Here is a 25,035-nt window from a genome sequence, read left to right on the forward strand (position 1 = left end):
AATTCCTTTATCAGGGTCAGTATAATAGCACTATTTATCACGCCACAAAGTGGTATGTGGACCTTTGAGACAGATTATTGTCATTCTCAGAGGACTGTTTCCCCATCTTCCATAAGGAGGCAATTGTTAGACCTTTACTAAAGGTGCTGAACTATGCACACACCTGTGTCAAGATCCAGTGCTCCTCATGCTGAAGAGGCTCTTCGTATTTCCAGGTTGTCTGCAGATTCTCTGTGATAGACTTTTAAAGAACCCAGTACAAGGAATATGAAGGCACTTGCAGATCCTTTGAACCTGGGGATGTGTAGGATGGTTACTGGTTTTGCTAGAAATTAATAGAGCAGAGATTCTCAGTGCTATGGAGAATCTAGCCTCATGGAAGCATCTCTGCCTATTTCGAGAGCCTTTCTTCTCAAGTGTGTTTTAGACCTTGTCTTGACCACTGTTTAAAATTTGCATTACTGAATGATTTGGGCTCCACACAAGCGGTTTACATCTAAAGATGTACTCTGATGAAGCAATAGGAAATGGGAGGAATACCTAGGAACCCCATCAGACAGACGTAAAGATTTTATTTAGAGACTTTAAGACCTTTTTTTTGTATTTTGCAAGTCTCTTTCATTTGTTTTATCACCAAGAAAAAATACAGAGCTCTGATTTATATTCTTCTCCATTGCTGGGACCGAACAATTTATGTAACTTAAAAGTGGATTTGACACTTCTGTTTGACGACTTTTTATACTTCCAGATTGAACCGTATGTTTTCTGTGTTGTATAATTTTGGATTTGACTGTTTTAGAGAACATTGCGTTATTGATCCACATCCATGAGGGGAAATATACTTTATAGTGTTTGTTTTATTTAAAATTTATTCCTTATCCTATGCCATAGGCTAAATTTTGGATTTGGGGGAAGAAGCATTCGGGGGGAGGGGGACCCTTTTAAAATGACTAATTTGTGACTAAATGTGAGCAGGAGTTCAACAATGTACATTGGAAGGCTTCCAAGCTTTGTTAGATCACAAGGAAATGCCAGTGTTGGTGATTAACATGTGGAATTCACTGCCACAGGAGGTGGTGGCGGCCACAAGTATAGCCACCTTCAAGAAGGGTTTAGATAAAAATATGGAGCACAGGTCCATCAGTGGCTATTAGCCACAGTGTGTGTGTATATATATAAATTTTTTTGCCACTGTGTGACACAGAGTGTTGGACTTGATGGGCCGTTGGCCTGATCCAACATGGCTTCTCTTATGTTCTTATGTTATGTTCTTAGTGTTAAACCTGAGGAGCAGCCACTATGAGTGCTTCCTCTGCTGGAAGAGTTAATGGAAAGTGTTCTTGATGGCTGTTGCAACCTTGGAAACCCAGATGTAATGACAAGTGAAAGAGCAGCTTACCACAGAATGCCCAGATAATTTGATTAGGTGAATCTTCTCCCTCTAGGCAGAAATTGTCTAAGTGCCCGGGGTAGAAAATCCAAATATCCTGCCCCTTCCAAGTATTTTTATTTATTTTGTTCGATTTATATCCCGCCCTACCCCACCAAAGCGGGCTCAGGGCAGCTAGGCAAGTGGGTAAACATATGTCAATAGATGAAAAACTTGCTGAGCTTTAATGGCATCCCAAAATCTGTTGCATTAGACAGATCGTTTCACCCTTTTCTTTAGATGAATCCCTTTCTGTGCATGCTGCATATTAGCCAGTCAAGGCTGGAATGTAGTGGAGCCAAGTGCCAATGACAAAGCCACTACAGATGCTCTTAGCCAGAGGCTGTGTGATATCACGGTCAGTGTACCTACAAAAGGGGCTGAATGGATTTGTTGGTAATCAGCTTTGACTAGTGTTGTTATCTTCATAGTGCTCTGTGAGTCCTGATTCCTAGTTTATGCCTTTTCTATTATCTTTGTAAGTTCTCAGAAGTTCCAGAGAAGAGACCGAAGGAAATGCTGTTAGCCTTTTACAGCTGGCATAAGGGTGCCCTCGTAGTTAATTTTTGACCTTTTCTCTCTCCTTCCTGCCAGGGACTGGATGTATCATTTTTCTTCCTTGGTCTTCGGTTTTTGGTGCAGCCATGTTTTGGTTTTTGGTGCATACCATAGACCTTTATTGGCATTAATACAAGAATACAATACCATAGACCTTTATTGGCATTAATACAAGAATACAATAATACAATATTAATTTTTGACCTTTTCTCTCTCCTTCCTGCCAGGGACTGGATGTATCATTTTTCTTCCTTGGTCTTCGGTTTTTGGTGCAGCCATGTTTTGGTTTTTGGTGCATACCATAGACCTTTATTGGCATTAATACAAGAATACAATATACTTTAAAACCAACAGTGACACTATAGAATATAATAAAACCTTAAAAAACCAGCAAAAGTTAAATGACATAAAATAGCAGCAGGCTATGCATGAGTAAAAGCCTCTCTGATTTGGATCGCAACCTGTAAAAAGCAAGCAACGTGAGTAGTGACAAAGTTGTGTTTCCCGTGAAGTAAAAAACGAACCTTGGCATTGTCAGAAAGGCCTTGATGGTCAGAAAGCAGTGCATCTAGGTATCTTGCACGTGGACTGCTATAAAAAGGGCAGTCCAAAAGAACATGAGGGACCGTTTCGATGACTCCTTGACTACAAGGGCATCATCTAAGATTGCGGGGGATTCTGTGGTATCTTCCGAAAAGGATGGCCGATGGTAATGCGTTGAATCTAGCCAGCATGAATGCTCTTCTTTGGTGAGGATCAGTTAAAAAGAGGAAATAGGGAGCTAAAAGCCCAGGAATCTGGGATAAACCCAGATAGCTTGGGGAGCAAGTTTTCCAAGCTGCCTCAGTCAGACGTTGCAACTGGATATCTAGTAGTCTACGTTTGATGGATTGAAATACCGCAGAAGCAGAGGATAGATAAAATGCATCCAAGGAAATTCCTATGGATGTGATTTTCTCTTGGATCAGGGTCAACCATTTGGATGCATGGTGGTCCATCAGCATCAAAAAGGTGAAAGAATTCTGATCAGAATTAAATAAAAGGTGCAGCCGAAACTTAAAGGTCAAAAGCCAGGCGCGAGTTTCCAGCAGCAACAGTCCAGTTTCCATGCAAATTGCAGCATAAGGAACACAGTTGGGTAGTCCCAGAATTTTCCTCAAAAAGAAGGATTACAGGCCTTCAGCGGTGTAATCGAAGGCACTGATCCATATGGGGGCACCATATAAGAGTTGGGGGCTCGATTTCGCATTGAAAGCTCTTAGGGCCAAAGGGACATATCGGTTCCCTTTCAAATAAAAGAAACGGGCAATAGCCAAGGCACTAGTTCTTGCCACTGTTAGAGCGCACTTGCGATGGGTTGCCCAGCTCCCATTATGTCAATGTTCACTTAGCACAAAAGGGCATCTCTTCCAAGAATGTACATCAAAGGTATTTTTCTGTCAAGCCTTTTGAATGGCCCTGGACAATCCAAGCAGACTTTATGGAGCACTGCAGCTAGGTAGAGCCATCTTGGAGCATCTTATTGTTGACAAACCACAGCTAGCTTAGCAGGGAGGAATGAAAGGATTCCCAGTAAATAGATATATAACAGCGGAGGAGGAGAAGCAGCAGCTGTAGCCTAAGGCACCTTTTTTGCTATCCAGGTTAATCTTATCAATTATATCCACTGCTGCCATGTGTACCTCCCAGTTTCATCTGTGATAACTGACAGTGTGCGTGGGAAGTTCTTCGGTTTGAGTACCCTGATAAGTGCAGCTGCAGCTGCTGTGCTAGAAAGACAAACTCCAAAACAGCCGTTTAAACAGATATATTTGGGGTAAAGGCGGTAGAGGCAGTTATAGGCAGTCCAAAAGTTCATACACAGGTAGTCAGTCCAGTCAAGGCAACAGTACAAAATCAGTATCCAGTAGAATAGTCAACATACCAGTCCATACATCAAATCCAGTCCTATCCAATCCTTCAGAGTAACAGTCAGATATTGCTCCTCTCTCACACACCGTCCTCCTCTCCTTATATCACCCACAGTGGCTGAGAGTTAGACCTCTGCTATTATAGTACAGCTAGCCAATCACCATCATTGATTAGTAAACTAGCTGCACATGCTAATCTCGTGACATGCATTACCCTGTATAGATGGGGTTACATAATTATTACTCAGCATTTTGCTCTCTTAAAGAACCCAATGCTGTCAATAACAAAATCTGAAAACTTTAGAGAAGAGATAGCCTGAAATGATCTAGCCCACACACTTCATTGCTGAGATCAGTTATGCCTATGCCATCCCAGATTCAAAATACTTAAATTTCATCATGTAATATTTTCCAATAGAGTGTATTCCATCACCACCACCCCCCGCAAAAAAGGGTGAAAGTAGAATAATAGAATAATAAATTGATGTTTTCAAGCTAGAATGTAGACCTGGTTTATTAACTGCGTTTGTAATAATTGTGGTTTGTTTATAGTGATAACCGATTTCACAAACGTAAGTTTAAATAGCACCATCCCTTAGGGCGAACTGGTCCCTGAGGCAGCAGTAAAGGAAGCCGTACAAGGAGGAACATGCAAAACAGAGTTTATGTACAGACTAGGATTTGTTGTTTTATGACTGGCAGCCTAGCCATAGGATGTTATGCAGACTCCTTTATTTTAACATAATCATGGTTTTTCATGACATCGGGATTAAGCCGCTGAGACCTAGTGGTCTGACATAAAAGTAAAGCAAGTTACTCTTTGTGTGTTCAGTTCTCGAGACGATGTTCAAGCTTGCTCAGTTTTACAGGCAAGATAGTGGTCGATGTACCATGAATGGAATCTTTCTCCGAAAGGAAAACAGGGACGGTGAGGGAGTGGTAGAGTGGGGAGGGACGGTGGCTCAGTGGTTGAGCATCTGCTTGGTAAGCAGAAGGTCCCAGGTTCAATCCCCGGCATCTCCAACTAAAAAAGGGTCCAGGCAAGTAGGTGTGAAAAACCTCCGCTTGACACCCTGGAGAGCCATGAATGGAGCTGTGGCTCAGTGGTAGAGCATCTGCTGGTTAAGCAGAAGGTCCCGGGTTCAATCCCCGGCATCTCCAACTAAAAAGGGTCCAGGCAAGTAGGCGTGAAAAACCTCAGCTGGAGACCCTGGAGAGCTGCTGCCAGTCTGAGTAGACAATACTGACTTTGATGGACCGAAGGTCTGATTCAGTAGAAGGCAGCTTCATATGTTCATTGTTAAGATGTTTGGTCACTGGCAAAGACCCCAAGACTCCAGGATCTATCAGTTGCCAGTGAGTTATGGATGTATGCTGTTGTCTTAAACATGCAATGACTGTGTGCTAGCGACTCTGTGGGCTGTTTTCCACTGCCTCTAGCATGTTTCCTTGTCCCCAGATAGGCCTTCTCTTCCAGGAAGAAATTGTGACCTTGGCCAGTTCCGCAGGGCCTGTAAGACAGCCCTTTGCCGGCTGGCCTATAACTAACTGGCATCGGAAACTCTATAGAAGATTGCAGTGTAGTATTCTGATAGATCGCTTATTTTATATGTTTTACTGTTTTAACTGTGTAACTTGCTGTATTTTAAATCCCAAATCTATGTTAGTGCTTATGTGTTGTGAGCCGCCCTGAACCACTTCGGTGGGAAGGGCGGGATATAAATTGAAATAAACTGAAACTGTGTGCAGTAATAGACTCGCATGTTCATATAATTGTTTATTTTGTAGCACCAGAGCTGAGCCTCAGAACAAAGGCTGCGTGTTGGAATAGCCTCCAGCTGGTATCCCAGTCTCTAAGTCCTGATGTCTGACTTCAATCAGATGCTTCTAAGCCAGGGGTGGCCAATAGTAGCTCTCCAGATGTTTTTTTTTTGCCTACAACTCCCATCAGACCCAGCCAGCATGGCCAACGGCTGGGGCTGATGGGAGTTGTAGGCAAAAAACATCTGGAGAGCTACTGTTGGTCGCCCCTGTTCTAAGCCCTTCATCTAGCTTCTGCAGGGCAGCACTTCCTTTCTAGAACCTTTTAAAATGATAATTTTAAAGCCCAAATATAGCATGTTGTATTCTAAGTTTGAAGCTCTTGGATTTCAATAACTGCCTTTTTTTTTTTTAGCTATGTTTGTGAGGCAATGAAACCAAAGTGCATTTCTTCTGTTCCACATACATGTGATTTTAAGACATTCTTCAAGAGCAGCTTGTCATATCCTCACACCATTGCTTCTCTGGGTTTGCCTTAAAAAAAAAAAGGTGGATTATGGGGCATTAAGGGGGTTGAATGTATTCTGCACTGCCCTCTTCCTCCCCCAGAGTCAATAGAAAGGAGGTTCTGAGTTTGTACTTTTGAATACAATTTCTTTTTTTGTTCTGATAACAAAATTTGTACCTGGCAAACAAAACTTTGTCCCATTAGGTTCCAGACAAGAGAACTTGTCGGTATAGACAATTAGGCCCTTGTCGCAGGTGGAAAAGATTCTAGAAAGTCATCTTGGGAATGTGGAGCAGGAACTATGAAAAGTGCTGAACCAACAGGGGTGACCAACAGTAGCTCTCCAGTAGCTCTCCGGATGTTTTTTGCCTACAACTCCCATCAGCCCCAGCAAGTTGCTACTTGCTAAAGGGCTTGAATTGACAAATTGATAAATGCCGGATAGGCCAGTTTTATAGAGGGGAACGATCAGTGGCCCATGACAGAGTGGTGATCATAATTTATTCATATCTGTGCGGGCCATTCAGAGCTGAGACCTGCAAAGGTCATTATGACAACTGAAAAGGTCAGTTAGACTAAGGAGAGCAAAGAGTAAATAGAACTGCTCGGTTTTCAAAGCATTCAGGCATCATTGGTATAGCTCTGTCATGGACAGTCCATTCACTTCAAGACCACACTGGAAAATTCTAAGGAGAATGACTGTGATAAAGGAATATCCAGTGATAATGTGAATCCAGTCTTCGGCTCCTTAATGGTTTCTTAGGCTGACAGCAGAAGATTTTAATTATACGGTAATTCATACTGCGTTTCCAGACAAGTAAACTGATTCCAGTTTCCAGTATCCTTAGGTCCTTGACGATTCTTTGTTCAATATGGTTCCAATAAATAATGTTGATAATTTGTGTGGGCTTAATACCCAATTCTGGATTTAAAAAAACAAACGTATGGCATCCAGAGACTTCTTTAGTCAGGCTGCTGAGGAATACCATTAATTCTGTTTAATCTATTTAAAGAAGGGTTTAGGCAGGCAGGCAACCCCTGTGGTATTCCCAGAATGGGGAGAAAAGGCCCAGGGGACTTCCTCCCAAGAATGTCACAATGCTCCATTACAGTTCAGTTCCCTGAGCCAAAGCTAGCTGGCAAGCCTTAACCAGCTGGTTCCTGTTATACATCTGGCAAGTTCCACAGCCACACTATTGTCTGGCAGGTTTTTGCAATGCACAGTACTAGGTAGTAATTAGATAAGAGGGATGCATGGGTTTGAAGAGTACTGTACTGACATTCCATGATGCATATAAATCCTGCTTTAATTCCTTTTGGGGGATAGTTTTTAAATTTTTGCTTTGCTTTGGTTTTCCTTTCAAGCAAAAACTGCGTTTCCCCCATTACTTTTGTTACTGAAAGTGCTGGTGGTTTTAAAATAAAAATTTCAAAGTAAATTTTTTACGAATTGAAGAACTGCAAGGGCTCTTCACACTTCTTCCCCCAAGGCAAGGCCATCCTTCAACAAGTGTAGTGGTCATCCCAGACAACAAGTTTTATGGAAAGAAATCAAAATGCAATACATAAAAAGGGGCTTTCAGAGTCAAGTGGCTAGTGGACATCAGATGAGAAATGCCATATATAAGCATATCTAAACTTGACTGAACAATCCTTTCTGATCCAAACTATGGTTTTTCCTTCTAAAGAGGATAGTGTGGAAGCATTTACGTGGATCCAGGAATTATGCTTCATGTAGAAGAAGAAGAAGATATTGGATTTATATCCCGCCCTCCACTCCAAAGAGTCTCAGAGCGGCTCACAATCTCCTTTACCTTCCTCCCCCACAACAGACACCCTGTGAGGTGGGTGGGGCTGGAGAGGGCTCTCACAGCAGCTGCCCTTTCAAGGCTGGAGTCTCAGAGCGGCTCACAATCTCCTTTACCTTCCTCCCCCACAACAGACACCCTGTGAGGTGGGTGGGGCTGGAGAGGGCTCTCACAGCAGCTGCCCTTTCAAGGACAACCTCTGCCAGAGCTATGGCTGACCCAAGGCCATTCCAGCAGGTGCAAGTGGAGGAGTGTAAGGTACCGATTAAAGATCTAAGTAATTAGATTTGTCAATTTAGAGTATGTCAACATGTAAACACCTCTGGAGTAATTCTCTCTTAATCCCTCTGCTGTGAGCAATTTGCTTTGCCCTTTGTAGGCTCAAATAAATAAAAATATATGCCCTTGTCAACTGGGATCCTTTTATGAAATATGGATAGAAATCAGTACTATCTGAAAGTGTGAATATATGAACATATTGACCTGTGTTGAAGTACATCTGTGTTATATCTTGTAATGTAAGTTTATTTTTTTAAATAATAAACAAGTTTTATTGTGATTTGTAACGGTACAAAGTCATGGAGATACTGTTATCAGTTCACAGTACAAACTTAACTTTAACAAGACAAGTTAAACGATAAGACAATACCATAAATAACAACAAACAGGTAATACACTCATTGGATAAAGATATACTGGTTTAGCAGGAGCTGAAGACACACCTTGGTACTACAGAAAAGAAAGGAAGAAGGGAGGTGTCACGGCTGAGGCCGGGTCAGGCAAAGTCCAGAGGCAGTCCGAGGTCTGTAGCCAGTAAGCAGGAGGGTCCGAGGCGCCAAATCCGAATCACTGTAGAAGTATCGCAGGTCTGAGGTCCAGAAGCCGAGGTCAGGGAGTCCAGAAGTCCAAAGCCAAAGTCAGGGAGTCAGGAACCAAAGTCAAGCCGGAGTGGATGCTAGAATGTCAGGGAGATGACTAGTTGCTTCCACAAAGCTTCCTCCCAAAGCCCACAGCTATATAGCCCTCTGCTGGCTGTTGCCCGTTTGGGCTAATTGCTGGCTCAGGGAGGCAGCCAGGATCCTGTTACCACTCAAGCATCCTTGCTCTTAGAAGGGCCAGAATCCTCTCAGAACTCAGGGCTCAGGGAGCGTCTTGCTTGTGAGCGTGCCGCCCTCCTCCGATCCCTGAGGTCCTGCCGGAGGCGGTCACGCACACGAGCCACCCGAGAGGGCGAGGCAGGGGGGCTGGGATCTTCTCCAGCAGGAGGCAGGGGCACTGGTGCAGGTGGCAGGGGCACAGTTTCCTCATCAGACTCAACTTCCTCTGAAGGGTCCCCAGCACCCATGACAGGAGGGGTCACAGAAGCAGGATTTCTTTATAAATTGTTTTCCTGTTGGAGGGGGTAACATACCAGGGTTCTGAGTCTATTTTTTCTAGGATCAGGGACCATTTGGCCACAAATTTTATATAGGATTCATATGGGTCCGTTTGTTCCAGATCAAAGGTGATCTTGTCCATGATCAGGTGGTCCCAGATCTTGTTGAGGCAACTGTCAGCGGTAAGGGATGTGGAACTTCTCCAGTTCTGGGATATAACTGACTTGGCCGCAGTTAGGAGGGTTGTTAAGAGGGGTCGTTTGTGTTCTGGTATTTTGGCAGCATGCCAGTGGCTAAGGAGGATCAACAGCGGGTCCATCGGGAGCAGGATCCCTGTCAGGTTAAGTATGTGTTGTATGGTTGTTGCCCAGAAGTTTTGGATTGTTGGGCAGTCCCATCAGCAGTGGGTGCAATTCGCTACTATACCATATCCCTTCCAGCAAAGAGGTGAGTAGTTGGGCATCGTGTGCACAAGTTTGGCAGGGGTGTGGTACCATCTGGATAATGTTTTAAAATTTTGCTGGAAGATGTTCAGGGATTTGGTTTGGAATGCCTCCGTCGACCAGATTGTCTCCCATTGAGTAAGTGTTAGCTGTGCCTTGCATTCTTCATGCCAGGAGTGCATATATTGAGATGGCTTAGCGAATGTTAGGAGGAGTAAGATTTGGTAAATTTGGGTGATAGTTCCTTTTTTCTGTGTCTTACGTTTCATGACTAGTGCTTCAAATGCTGTGTGTGGGCGTTTCATTCCTGCTTTGATTTTCGGGTTGTCTAGCAAGTGTGAAACTTGAAGGTATTCGAACCATGGCATTGGGGTGTTAGATTTCTTTTCTAACTTTTCTTTAGGAAGTAATTTGGATTTGGATGTAATATTTGCAAAGTATTTTAGGGCTGCCTGTCTCCATACGGAGAAGGAGTTTGGGGTTTGAGCTGGTGTGAACCAGGGTTGACCAAGGAAGGTCGAAATAGAGGATATGTCTGGTGCTAGATGGTGCCTCAGTTGATCCCAGGTTGTAATGATGGCCTTAAGGAATGGGTTGGTTATTTGCCATTGTGATCTAGCTGACTTTTTGAGCCAGACGAACTCAAAAGTATTTGCACGGTGAAATGTGTGCTTCTTCGATGTTTGCCCGTGCTGGGGAAGATTTGTTATACAGGATTCTATACATGCGTGATAGTATGTTTGCCTGATGGTACAATTATACATTGGGGATTGCTAACTCACCTTGCGTTTTGGATTTGCTGAGAGTGGCTAGGTTGAGTCGGGGGGGGAGGCGGGTTATAGTTCCAGATAAAGTCTAGGAACATTTTTTGCCATTTACTTAGTTGGGCCATTGACAGCTCCATGGGCAGTGCTCTGAAGAGGTAGAGCAATTTGGGGAAGACAAATGATTTTCCTGTGTTGATTCTTTCTATCCAGGAAAGGTGGGTCATGTCGTACTGTTTTAATAATTTAGAGATTTCTGTATATGTCTTGTCATAATTCGATTTGGTTAAGTTTTTCCATTGCAGAGGGATGGAGATGCCTAGATAGGGAACAGTGAGAGTTGTCTTCGACCCATTGGTAGTCATAACTAGATTTAATATGTGATTGTGTCTGAGTTAGTAAACTGATGGGGTATAATACTGTTTTGGCTGGATTGACCTTTAATCCCGACAGTGCCCCAAAAGATCGGAAGATTTGTGTCAGCTCTTCAAGGGATTGTGCTGGATTGGCTAGATACAGAACTATGTCATCTACAAATAGGTTGATTTTGTAGATGTTGTCTTGGATGTTTATTCAAAGGACCTTATCCAATTGGCGGATCATATTGGCCAGTGGTTCTGTGACTAGGGCAAAGAGCAAGGGGGATAGGGGGCATCCTTGCCGTGTGCCCTGGCCTAATTGAAAAAGGGGAGAGTCTATGTCATTGATGTGTAGAATTGCTGATGACAAGGCGTACGTGCCATTGATGGTTTGTAGGAATCTAGGGCCGAAGTTCATTTCCTTTAAAACTGTTTTTAGGAATAAGGGTTCCACGCTGTCAAAGGCCTTTTCTATATCAATCCCACGAATGCAGGAATCACATTTAGGGTTGTTCTGGTGTCGTCTGTTATGTCCCTCTGAGGAATGAAACCTGTCTGGTTGGCATGTATGTAATTGCCTATGAAGAGATTTAATCTAGCTGTGGGAGCAGAGGTAAATATTTTGTAGTCATTGTTTAATAGTGAGATAGGGCAATATGATTTAGCGTTTAAAAGGTCATTTCCTTTCTTGGGTAGGAGGATAATTTTGGCTTGTTTCCAGGTTTTGGGCAGTTTACCTGAATCCATTATTTGGTTACATAATTCTGTAAGGTAGGGAGTCAGGCTGTTGGCAAATTTCGTGTAGAATTCTGAGGGTAGAAGATGAAGAAGAAGATATTGGATTTATATCCTGCCCTCCACTCCGAAGAGTCTCAGAGCGGCTCACAATCTCCTTTCCCTTCCTCCCCCACAACAGACACCCTGTGAGGTAGAAGAAGATGTTGGATTTATATCCCGCCCTCCACTCCGGAGAGTCTCAGAGCGGCTCACAATCTCCTTTACCTCTCCCCCCCCCATAACAGACACCCTGTGAGGTAGATGAAGATATTGGATTTATATCCCGCCCTCCACTCCGAAGAGTCTCAGAGCGGCTCACAATCTCCTTTACCTCTCCCCCCCCCCATAACAGACACCCTGTGAGGTAGATGAAGATATTGGATTTATATCCCGCCCTCCACTCCGAAGAGTCTCAGAGCGGCTCACAATCTCCTTTCCCTTCCTCCCCCACAACAGACACCCTGTGAGGTAGATGAAGATATTGGATTTATATCCCGCCCTCCACTCCGAAGAGTCTCAAAGCGGCTCACAATCTCCTTTACCTTCCTCCCCCACAACAGACACCCTGTGAGGTGGTGGGGCTGGAGAGGGCTCTCACAGCAGCTGCCCTTTCAAAGCTGGAGTCTCAGAGCGGCTCACAATCTCCTTTCCCTTCCTCCCCCACAACAGACACCCTGTGAGGTGGGTGGGGCTGGAGAGGGCTCTCACAGCAGCTGCCCTTTCAAGGCTGGAGTCTCAGAGCGGCTCACAATCTCCTTTCCCTTCCTCCCCCACAACAGACACCCTGTGAGGTGGGTGGGGCTAAGAGAGCTCTTACAGCAGCTGCCCTTTCAAGGACAACCTCTGCCAGGGCTATGGCTGACCAAGGCCATGCTATCAGGTGCAAGTGGAGGAGTGGGGAATCAAACCCAGTTCTCCCAGATAAGAGTCCGCACACTTAACCACTACACCAAACTGGCTCTCCGTACACCAAACTGGGTAGGCCATCTATCCCTGGTGTTTTATTTGATTTGGAGTTTTTGATGGCTTCGAGGACTTCTTGGGCTGTCAATGGTGTTTCTAGTACCTGTCTGTGGGCTGGTGCTAATTTTCTGAATATGTTGTTGGTTCTCAGGTATGTTTGGATTTCTGAGGCCAAGGGCCTGGAGGAGGAGTAAAGTTGTCGGTAGCATTGTTGGAATGTTTCTATTATTTGGGGGGGGAAGGATTGGGTGGTGCCTTTTTGGTCTCTAATTAAATTGATTTGCTTGTCAGCGATCTCTTTTCGTAGTTTCCATGATAAAAGTTTAAGGGATTTGGGATGCTTATACCAGTATTTCTGCTTTATCAATAGAAGCTGTTTTCATATTCTGGAAGCTTCTAGGGTGTCCAGTTTTTTTCCTTTCCAGTGTCAGTTTTTGGTAAGTTTTAGTAGACCCTATTTGTTTGTGTTTTAGTTCAAGTGATTTAATATTATCAAAGATTTCAGGTTTTCACGGCTGGTAACATCATTAGGGTTTGTAGAATCTTTCGGGATCAAGTGCCGGGATCAAGTGCCAAACAATGGGCACATCCACAAACCAATTGCCCTTTCATCACACCCCCTCCAGCCTACAAATAGCAGCTCTCCAGCAGCCCTGGCCCCACTCAATGCACAGCAGCCAAGAAGGTCTGAGCGCCTGCTCCGGCTGCAACGCCACTGAGGATGTTCTCCGCAGCTGAGAACGAAACGTCTGGAAGGAAAACTTTCTCCAGTAGAACACGGCACTTGATCCTGAAAGATTCTACAAACCCTAATGATTTAATATTCTCAATAATGTCATTTCTAAGGATTTGATTTCTTTTTTTGTAGGCAGCACTTAAGGAGATGCATTTTCCGTGTATGACAGCTCAAACACATATGAGCTTAATGAACTAACATGAAAGTGAAACAACTACAAAAGGGCAATAAAGAGGTACTTCCCAACGTAGATCAGCAGCTGGCATATGTCTTGTTGTGGAGTCTCTGGAAAGAGGATGAGTTTCCGTCCTCTGGGGTTTCTTCTGGTTTGGAGTCTGGGGGTGAGATGTTTAAGGCTAGTAGAAGCTGAGCGCCTGATTCTTCATCTGAAGCCAGGAGGTGTCGTCCCTGGTGTACTACAGCGATCTGCCTAGGGGTTTGCCAGCGAAATCGAATGTTGTGGTCCAATAGTCGGGTGATTGTAGGTCGCAATGCTTTCCTCGATTGTAGTCTCGGAGGAGAGATCCAGCAGTACGGTGATCCTTTAGCCTTTGTAGGTAAGTCCTTTACCTGACCTAGCTGCTTTAAGAATGGTCTTCCACGTGTGGAATCTGGGAATGAGGCTAGGATATCTCTTGGGAATTTTGCTGAGCAGGCGGCCAGTGAGCTGATGCGATACGCCGTGTCCACGTTCGGTGCGACGCCATTTTATAATTGAAATGAGGCGGCCAGCCATTCAGCGAGGAAGGAGCGAATGTCTCTGTCTTGTTCTGCATGTTCTGGGAGCCCACGAAATTTGAGGTTCCGTTCTTTTCCCTTATTTTCCAGTGCCGTGATTTTTTCTTGCGACCACGCTTCCGCTGTTTTTAGGCGCTTCACCGCTTCAGTCGCGGTGGTCGTCATTTCAAATGCAGAGTTTGCAGTAGTGGCCACTTGGGCTAGCGTTTCATTCATGGCTGTTAGCTGCTACTTGACTGGATCTATAGCAGCAGAAATGTTGGTGGCAATGTTCGATTCCAGTTTGGAAATCGATTCCAAGAACTCATGGGTGGTAAGGATTGGGGCTTCCCGGGAATCAGGGAGTTTTTCGCCTGCCATGTCAGTTTCTGACCCATCACTGTTCGGTCATATTCTTTGGGTCTCTCCAACTGCATTGTTACCGATGGTTGAGTTTTTGGGGGTTTCGGATTGCCCATAGTCCGGGCTCAGAGAGAAGATGAGCGTTTTTGGGGGGTCTAATGCCCGATTTATGAGGAAGGGTTCGGGAGCTAGCTCCTTATGCGTCTGCCATGTTACGAGCCTCGCCCCGCCCAGTTCGTTATTTGAAGTGCTGGCTGGAGTTATAGGCAGGTTCTTGTTTTATTCAGTTATCAGTTTACTGTAGGTTGTAATTATCCAAATAGAGAGCGTATCAAGTTTGGGTATGGTATATGAAAAAGCAATAATTGAATTGAGACTTCCTGCACTCTGTTCTCGAGGGCGCACCCAAAACTATGTGTATTTCATTTTCAATAAATCTAATTTTTATGAACTTTATGTACTTTATGTATTTTTATGTGCTACAGGATTTCATATCCCAGATTAATCTACTCCTTTGTCTTATCAGTAACATACACAAAATGGGGTTTTATCCACCTGTTAGCATACTGACATGATTGCCAATGGTGGTAAGGATTGATACATCCTCTCTCTCTCGGCTTGACTTTGCGAACGAAGATTTAAGAAAGGTGCAGTAGTCCACGTCTGCTGCAGGCTCGCTGGTGGCTGACAAAACCAATGCGGGACAGGCAGGTCCGGCCACAGTGGCTGCAGGGAAAAGTCTGATTTGGAGTTGGTGCTGTAGCAGTACAATTCTTCCTCAATCTCCTTTTGTCCTCAAGTCCAGCTATGCGTCCGTTCTCAAAGGAAGAAACAGCCTGGTGGGTGGTGTGCCTCCATGCTTTGCGATCTGAGGCTAGGTCAGACCACTGGTGATGGTTAATGCAACAGGTACCAAGGGATTTCTTCAAGGAGTCCTTGAACCTCTTTTTTGGTGCCCCTCTATTTCGATGGCCGGTGGAAAGTTCACCATACAGGGCAATCTTGGGAAGGCGGTGGTTTTCCATCCTGGAGATATGCCCTGCCCAGCGCAGCCGCGTCTTCAACAGCAATGCCTAATCACATCCTAATGTGATTGTATATTTGTCATTGTCTGTTGCAAAACAATCAGGATGTATATTTGGGAAAGTACATGCTGCTGAGTTGATTGGAATTACGTATACCTGTAGTGTATAGCATCTCCTTAAATTGCTGTGCAATAAGCTTATTACCTGCCCTCAAGCTTTGTAACACCAGTAAACTCTTTGTTTGCAAGATAAGCCCTGGGAAATGGTTTCTACTGGTGATAATAATAGTAGGCTTGCTACGGTTTGCCTTTTAGCCAGAAGAAACTCTGACCTATTGTGGGAAGATATCTTTCAAACTACACCCCCCCCCCCATACAATGTTAGTAGTATTTGGCAAATAAGTGCCTCCCCCAGCAGTGGAACCCAATTCAGTTTCTCTAGTTTTCTGAGTGTGTGCAAACACTTAATGGAAGAAAGTCCTTCGCAACTGCTGTTGCGTTAAAGCCATGTGAGCAGGGGGTGGGGTTTTTTGGTAGAAAAAGCCCAGCAGGAACTCATTTGCATATTGACCACACACCCTGACGTCACCCTTGTTTCACACAGGGCTTTTTCGTGGGGAAAGTCCAGCGGGAACTCATTTGCATATTAGGCCACATCCCCTGGTGCCAAGCCAGCTGGAACTGTGTTCCTGTGCATTCCTGCTCCAAAATAGCCCTGCATGTGAGCATTGATGTGTAATGTTAAGAGGGGAAGGGAAGCGAAATCAGCAGCACGTCACTGTTATGTTTATAAAGAGGTTGTGGTTACAGCAAGAATTCGGCAATGTTTGGAGTCAATTATGCTACAGGCTAAACATAACTGGGCCAGTTTTAATTTGTAGCAATGTTAACAAAGCCTATAGGTAGCTAGAGAAATCATTTGTTACTTACAAGAATCAACTTTTGTTAGCCTGGTTACCTGGAGGGAGCTTCTTACTAACTCTGGCAACAATTGGAGAGTCTATTTACAAGCTTGCTTTCTTGCCCTTTTGTTTGATGTTAGTGTCCAAGCAGTTTGATAAAAGACCAGATTTACAATGGACATCTCCTGTTGTGTATTTTATCCATACAAACAATTGCAGGGGCTCCTATTTGGATAAGATTATATTGGGGTGGGGGCTTTCATCTTCCCTTTGCTCAGGTGACCCTGGGCTCATTAGCTGTGGATGGGGGGGGGGATCCATATATAATTGTATTTCCTGTCCCCTTTCTGCAAGGGTCAGTGATAGTTCGGAGGGTATTTTTACCACAGAAACAGCATTGTTAGTTCCCTCCCCCAGTGCTGCAGGCCCAATCCATATTGGACCCTCATGGTTGCTTTTTAAGGTTAAAGTGATCAATGGGAATGTATCCCCAGTGTAATATTTGATTGACCCCTAATAGTAGGGTTGCCAAGTCCAATTCAAGAAATATCTGGGGACTTTGGGGGTGGAGCCAGGAGACTTTGGGGGTGAAGCCAGGAGACATTGGGGGCGGAGCCAGGAACAAGGGTGTGACAAGCATAATTGAACTCCAAGAGAGTTCTGGCCATCACATTTAAAGGGACAGCACACCTTTTAAAATGTCTTCCTTCCATAGGAAATAATGAAGGATAGGGGCACCTTCTTTTGGGGCTCATAGAATTGGACCCCCTGGTCCAATCACTTTGAAACTTGCGGAGTACTTTGGGGAGAGATACTATACTGAAATTTTGGTGCCTCTACCTCAAAAAACAGCTCTCCCAGAGCCCCCGAAACTTCCAGATCAATTCCCCATTATATCCTATGAGAATCGATCTCCACATAGGGAATAATGAAGTGCTCAGCAGACTTTTCCCTTCCCTTTCCCCCCCCCTCCCCGTTTCTGGCGACTCTGAAGAGGGATTGGCCTCTCTATTCATGAGTTGCTGCCAACTTCTTCACAGCAACACAGACACACCATCCCAAGAGGAAGCCTTTCCATCAGAGACTGAAGCCTCCGGAGGTGGAAAGGCACATGGTCCTCTGGGGGCGGGGCTTCCCCCCACCGGCCAGCTGACTGGGGGCGGGAAGGAGTCTGGGAAAGTGGAAGAACCCCTGCTGGGACCTGGGGATTGGCAAGCCTACCTAATAGTGAAGAAATTGAATCACAAGCCATGCTCTATGCACTACCACCTTCAGACGTGAGGTGGGTGGCAACTAGAGACAGGGAATTTTCTGTAGTGAAACCACATCTTTGGAACTCCCTCTTCTTTGAGGCTCACCTAGCACTTATTTTGTTGTAGGCACCAGGCTAAAACACACACCTCCCCCCCGCCCCCAGCTTTTAATTAGATGTTTTATCTTATCAGCTTTTTAATGGTCTGATCTATTTTATAGACATTCCTTATGTCTGATGGCTTTTTTAAAAAATTGTAAGCTACCTTCATCAGGACTCTGAAGAGAGCATGGAACTATACTAAATAAATAAATATTTTTTTTTTGTTAAGAAGCCTATATATGTTCCTAAAGGTTCTGTCATGCAAGGGTTTTCAAAATGTGAGACGTGGTGGTATATGAGCTGTTTGCCATGACTGCCTCTATCTGTTAAACTTGCATGCAGCCAATGGCATTTTAGGTTTCCACCCAAACATTAATGTGTGTTGATTGGGCAAGGAGGCAGCAGTTTTACCATCAGTGAAGTCTGCAGTCAAGAAATCTATTTAAATGTGGTCTGGGCTGGAAATGACTTGTGCAAGCTTAGAAAATGTGTGTGTGTGTGTATGAGCCTGTTTTATAATCCATTTACTCCCTTATGGTAAGGTAAGGTAAGGTAAGGTAAAATTTTATTTGTATCCCGCCCTCCCCGCCTAGGCAGGCTCAGGGCGGCTAACAACATACATATACAATAATAAATGTAAAAACTTTAAATTTAACAATAAAACTTAAATTTAACATCATAAAAACCCGTTAATGTATTTAAAAGTTCATAATTTAGTTTAATCTGGCAGCAATGGTGGCATTCTGACGCTAATTTCTGCCGGTTTGATTAGTTCCATGTTGACATAGGTCCTTGGACAGGACCATGTTGGCGGATCCTTAATTAACAACAATTCAGCAGTCGATGTATGCTTGTTTAAAGAGGGCAGTCTTGCAGGCCCTGCGGAACTGATTATGGTAACATTCAAGTAATTTTTTTTCACATGTGTATCAGTATTCTAGGCAGTCATGAACAGAACTTTTGCTGTTGAACAGTTGACCATTTAAATTTTTAAATAAAAGCAACAAGCCGATCCCATCTTTAAATGTGTATATAACAGGTGAAATGCCATTTATGGCCTTGCAGGGGAGCAGAATTGTCAGTAGTGCGACTAGTGCTAGAAGCATAGCAGTATGGGATGCTTCAGTGCAGCTGATTTAAAAATGTCATGCCAGGCAAGCAAACACTGGAAAGCGCTGTTGGTGTCACTTAAGTGAGCGAAGGACTTGGGATAAAGCTGCTCTCTTTGCATGCCCTTCGGACCAGGGTGGAAAGTTCTCATGCATCGAAGGTGTGATGAATGTCAGGGTTTGTCGAGATTCTGTGTTTCCTCCCTCAGGAGACAGCAGCCCACTGATGTTTTTGTGAAGTCATTTTATTGACAGGACAAAGAATACATTCTGAGCTTGCAGACTGTGTGTAAGGAGCATCGTTGTATCTGTAATACATGGGTAGTACTTTTTACACTCCAGTGAATCAAAGTGCATATTTTCATTTCCTCGGATTGAAAGCCATCCATCCTGTGTGCATCCCGGTGAGCTCGAAGCAATCACCTTTAGTGCTGTAGATGTAACTTAATCACTGTGCCTTCGCTAGCACTAGCAACTGTATTCTAAAGCTTCCAGGAAAGCATCATGCATTAAGTGTATGAACTGTGTGCTAAGAAACCCCTGTTTCAAATCTCACATCAGCCATCAACCCACCGTGTTTACTCATGCAAGCTACTCTTTCAGCCTCAGCTCTCATATTGACTGAACCTGTCTTACAAATAAGACAGCCTCAGTGGTCTGTCTTACAAAATTGTTGCAGAGATTGCTGGATTTAGGTGCACGAAGTGAGTGTACTTAGGAAAAGCATTATATGATACAATATATAATTATATAATATTATCAGTAATAAATAAAAGCTCTACCATGGTGGCAAAACTGAGGATTTTCATTGGTTGGATGTGGCCTATGCAGGATTGGCTAGCACTCTGTCTCTGGCATGCCATTGGCTGATTCTGCTCTCCCCCGCCCACTGTTGGCCCCATCAGGCAAGAATCCCACCAGAAGGCTGCTGTCCTTTGAGGGAGACAGTTATCTCCTGACAGGTTCTCCTGGGGGCATACTGATCAATAATACCTCTCCTCAGGGCCCATTGTAGGAAGTCCAAGACAGTCCATCCCCCCCCACCCAAAACAACGCTGCCACAAAGCAAACAGTAAAATGTGAGAGATATGTTCATGAGACAAACTAGTAGCAGTTCCTTCTCTTCAGCTGACATAAAAGGAATGTTCATTCACAGCAGGTAGGGGCAAGTTCCACATCAGTAGATAAACAGGCTGCCCCCATGCCAGAGATCAGTTCCCCTGGGGGGGGTGGGATGAATGCTTTCACTTGGGTGGATGGGTGGGAAGACAGCAAGGCTGGGGGGGCACTCACGCAGAGGCCTTTAGTGTTACCTCTCCATATTGGTGGGAAATTCCTCTGAGGTAGAGGCCTTTCCTCCTGGGGAACCACTATTGCCCATTTCCAGGTGAGCGGGGGGAGAGGCAAAAAGCCTCCACATAAACCAGCCTCAAACCAATGTACAAATTAAGGTCTTTTTTTTTTTATCAAGCACTAATAAATTGTTTCAAACCAGACATATCACTATTAGTGCATACAAACAAGGACATCTGCACCTCCCAGTACCCAAAGTCTCTTTATGATGCTGTCAAAGCAATTTCTTCAAGTATGAGGGTCAGGAGGAAGAATCCAAGAAAGTATTCTTAAAAGAGTCCAGTGCTCCAGTTGAAGAATTTTTGAATCCAATGCCGCTTGGCAGTAATATCACGCGTTGAGGTCGTGCTTCTATCCTCATTTCTTTTAAGGTTTGACGAGCTGCATATTAAAACACTCATATATAAAAACATATTTACAATAAACAAAATTCTGGGCAACATAGTCAACATAATCCAGAAAAGGGCAACTAGAATGATTAAAGGGCTGGAGCACTTTCCCTATGAAGAAAGGTTGAAACGCTTGGGGCTCTTTAGCTTGGAGAAACGTCGACTGCGGGGTGACATGATAGAGGTTTACAAGATAATGCATGGGATGGAGAAAGCAGAGAAAGAAGTACTTTTCTGCCTTTCTCACAATACAAGAACTCGTGGGCATTCGATGAAATTGCTGAGCAGACAGGTTAAAACGGATAAAAGGAAGTACGGTACTTCTTCACCCAAAGGGTGATTAACGTGTGGAATTCACTGCCACAGGAGGTGGTGACGGCCACAAGTATAGCCACCTTCAAGAGGGGTTTAGATAAAAATATGGAGCACAGGTCCATCAGTGGCTATTAGCCACAGTGTGTTTGTATATATAAAAATTTTTTTGCCACTGTGTGACACAGAGTGTTGGACTGGATGGGCCGTTGGCCTGATCCAACATGGCTTCTCTTATGTTCTTAGTGTACAGCATACCTTCATACAATCCAATACTCACACTTCATATTCAGGGCAGTCTATACACATGCTCCATTTCACTTCAATGCAACGTTTCTGAAGTTCTCAAATCACATGTATATACCCAGGTGCAATTAATTGCAGCGTTCCTTCAATTGAAATGCAACCAATCTACAGAGTTTCCAGTACATTGGACTCAAGAACTCTTCAACTGGAGCACTGGACTCTTTTAAGAATACTTATTTGGATGTTTCCTCCTGAGCCTCAAACTTGAAGAAATCGCTTTGACAGCATCATAAAGTGACTTTGGGTACCGGGAGGTCCAGATGTTCTTGTTCATATGCACTACTAGTGATATGTCTGGTACAGTGCCATAGACTCCACTCTCCAAACCAGCCATTTCCTCCTGGGGAACCAGTGTTACCATTCTCCAGTTTTGGGCTGGAGATTACAACTGCTCTCTGGATGGCAGAGCAGCTCCCCTGAAGAAAATGGGTGCTTTGCAGGGTGGGCTCTGTGTCATTATAGCCTGCTGAGGTTGCTTCCCGCCTGCTTTGGGTGGGAAGACAGCAAGGGTGGGGTCGAGTGAATGTCATGGGTGGGGGGAGCAGTGGAGTGCCAAAGGTGTGGGGGTAGTTGAGAGGAAGAGGTGTTTTTGGGGTGGGTGGTAGTTGGAGGGAAGTGGGGGTGGGAAGACACCAAGGGTGGGAGAGTGAATGCCTTCAAGGCCTCTATCTACAGCCTGTTATATCCCCCCCCCCCCCCACAATGGGCCTTATTCTGTGTGTGTGTGTATCCATCAATAATTTAAAGAAAGCAAGTGCTACATTTGGATGAAGGGCCGAGGCTAGCCCAATCTTCTCAGATCTTAAAAACTAAACAGGGTCAGCCCTGGTTAGTACTCGGATGGGAGACCACTAGTGAAGTCCAGGGTTGCTACACAGAGGCAGAGAAACCACTTCTGTTCGTCTCTTGCCTTGAAAATCCTGCGGTGCCACCGTCAGCTGCAGCTTGACAGCACTTATTTGCCACCAAATTTCTAAAATACTGAGGACCAGACTGCCTGTTACGTTTAGGATTAATGATTTTAGAAATTTGAGACACCCTTAACTTTATTATTGCTGGTACTGCTAGTAGTAGTAGGGTTGCTTTACTTTCAAGCATTTTTTTTTTTTTTTTTACAAAATGTGTGGCATATTCCATGCCTCTCTTCCCTCCCGGATTGCAGCTCTCTTCCCCTTCAGTTCCTCCGACATCTACCTATGTTGCAAAATTGATTGGGTGGGCAAGTAGGATTTACACCAATATTGTTTTCAACTCCCTTGTGAACAGCCATTTAATTTTCTGGAACACATAGTGACCAGTTTTCTTTTGCCAAAAATGTTCAGTTAAACTTTTCTCCAACAGGGTGTGGGCACTGCAAGAAGATGAAACCAGAATATGAGAAGGCAGCAGAGATTCTCCATGCTGACGGTGATGTAAGCTAATTCCCTTCCCTCGCCTCTTCTCCAAATGATTCTTAGTCACTGGACAAAATCATAAAAATTGTTCTTCCTTCTTGCTGCAACAATTTCAGCTGCGCTCGTCTTCCCAAGGGGCTGTGAAAGAGATGGTTTCAAACTACAATTTCATTGGTAATGCATGAGCTTGCCAAAATTGTTAGCAAGAACATTCTGCCTTAAAATGCAAACAACAACAACAAAAAAGTCAGGTGTTTATATATTCTGCTGTTGGACCTTGTGTTGCACATAACAATATCAAGACCAAATGCTGCACAGAAATTCTTTGCCCCCTTCATTAATTACCAATTTCATGGTTAATGCAAACCTAAGGCTTGCATTTATACAATGTACTTGTAAGCTAATGAGGGCATTCTCTTCTGTACATCTGTTTAAACAGGTGTCACATAACTTTGACTTGATTTGTTGCCTATCTAGCATACGTCTCTGTCCTGCACAGGGAAGAATTAGGCACAATTTGTTATTGTTAGTGCAATTAAAATCACATTGTCATAGATAAGGACATACTTTTTTTTTTTTTAAATGACTTTGCTGTGCAACTTGGGCACTCAAGGCATTTTATGTTGGAAAATAAGTCCCACCTACTCATTGAGGTTTGAAGGACTTCAAAGAGGAAGGTGGGTAGAATTTTGCGAAACCAACAGTGGCTATCAGGTCACCTGTACAAATGAAAACCGTTGTAGATATGCATGGAGCAGCCCTTCATTCAAGGCCCAGGGACATGCGAAATCATCCTGTTGTCACATATAGTCTGGGATTGTTTAAATGTCAGGCAATGAATGGACTGTCTCCATGGTTAGTTTCCTTCTCTCCCCCACCACTGCCACCCATAACTCATAGCTGAAACCGTAGAGTCTTGACTCAAGATTTTCATGAGTATTCGGGATTTGTCGTTTTAAAAACTTGTTAAACTGTTTCTTGGTGATTAAAGGCCTCATGTGCACTTTTGTACATGTGCTTTGCACTTTGTAACCCATTCAGGGCTCTGGATGATTGGCTTGTGAATTCTGTCTCTCCCATCTAATCTTAGGATGTACATGTAGTAATTTACAGTTTCAGATGCAACCTTAATATTTTCTGTTGCAGAGAGCTGGGGTCCTGGCAGCAGTAGATGCCGCTGTCAACAAAGCCATCGCAGAAAGATTTCTCATATCAGGATTTCCAACTCTCAAATACTTCCAGGATGGTGAGGAAAAATACACTCTTCCGCACCTTCGAACAAAGAGTAAAATTATAGAATGGCTCCTAAAGTAAGTATTGTGTGACGAAGTTTTATCAAGATTAAGTAGCCTGTGTTTTTTTTAATTCAGCGTTCAACTTGACTTCTTGAATCTTTTCTGAATTACAAACCTCCCCCCACCCAAATTGGCCCTTCTAGGAATTATGTTGGACTAATTATATTCAATAAATAAAATAAAATAAAATAAATTTATATCTTGAATGTATTTTTCTCTAATACATTGTAATTCTTTTCCAAACAAAATGTTTTGTGTTTTCTCAACATGTTGACTTTCTCCAGAGAGAAGAGTTAACACTTCTGCAGAGTTAAATCAGGTGTATGTGTGTGTTTATATCCTTGTCTTTCTGATGGTTTGATTACTGCTGCGTTAGAAATGATGTGAGCGCTGTGCTCCTTTTAAGCATTTCAAAGTTTGTTATAAGCATTTCAGGGATGTGGTGGAACAGAGCTGAGGTGTGTTCCTTGCCACTTGAGCTTTAAGGATGATTCCAGCTCTTTTATTATCTGTGGCAATTGCTTGATGGTTTTGTGCGTTTTGTAAAGGTGAAGATGCACCTTCACCGCAGGACCACTGAAGAGGAAATAAGAATGAGATCGCCCCACAGTTTTCCCTTTTATGAGGCATTGGCCCTTCTAGTAAATGATGCAAGTACCAGGTGAAGCGGTGATATTAACCTGAAAGATAGCGCAGCATTAGAAAAGAGCAAGAGTCCAGTAGCAGCTTAAAGGCTAACCAAATTTGTGTCAGAGTATTTGTGAGTCGCTGCTCATGAAACTCATACCCTGCCACAAATTTTGTTAGGATTTAAGGTGCTTCTGGACGCTTGCTCTTTTCTACTGCTAAGACAAACTAACATGGCTACCCATCTTGACAGTACAGTGTGATATAGAGATACAAGAATAGCCAGACCTCCAGAACTCCGACCCTTTAAATGCAATTTAACAGCAGGAACTGGAAAGGCCCTGTAACCCTTAATAAAAAGCCGTTCATGATCCTGACTCTAGGTCTCCTGGAGGAAAAGAATAAGATGTCCTTGTAGAAGAGCCAAGAAGTCAGGGTCGTGAAGCTTATTCCGCCACCCCCCAAGATTCCAAGACAGAAATTTTAATTGTCAACCCT

The 25,035-nt window shown here is 43.8% G+C and overlaps 1 protein-coding gene and 1 non-coding gene across 2 annotated transcripts in view; both read left to right on the top strand.

Moving 5' to 3' along the window:
- Nucleotides 1-25,035, top strand: part of PDIA5 (protein disulfide isomerase family A member 5) — a 291,070-nt gene that overhangs the window by 188,040 nt on the left and 77,995 nt on the right. The window contains exons 12-13 of the mRNA XM_060262232.1: nucleotides 22,563-22,633; nucleotides 23,762-23,925. Of these exons, the coding sequence (XP_060118215.1) occupies nucleotides 22,563-22,633; nucleotides 23,762-23,925 (235 nt within the window). The remainder of the gene's footprint in view (nucleotides 1-22,562; nucleotides 22,634-23,761; nucleotides 23,926-25,035) is intronic.
- Nucleotides 4,987-5,058, top strand: TRNAN-GUU (transfer RNA asparagine (anticodon GUU)). Its single transcript has one exon. It is a non-coding gene; the product is annotated as a tRNA-Asn (tRNA).

This window comes from Heteronotia binoei, chromosome 21 (genome assembly GCF_032191835.1).
Source record: "Heteronotia binoei isolate CCM8104 ecotype False Entrance Well chromosome 21, APGP_CSIRO_Hbin_v1, whole genome shotgun sequence".
In the NCBI taxonomy this organism is placed as follows: Eukaryota; Metazoa; Chordata; class Lepidosauria; order Squamata; family Gekkonidae; genus Heteronotia; species Heteronotia binoei.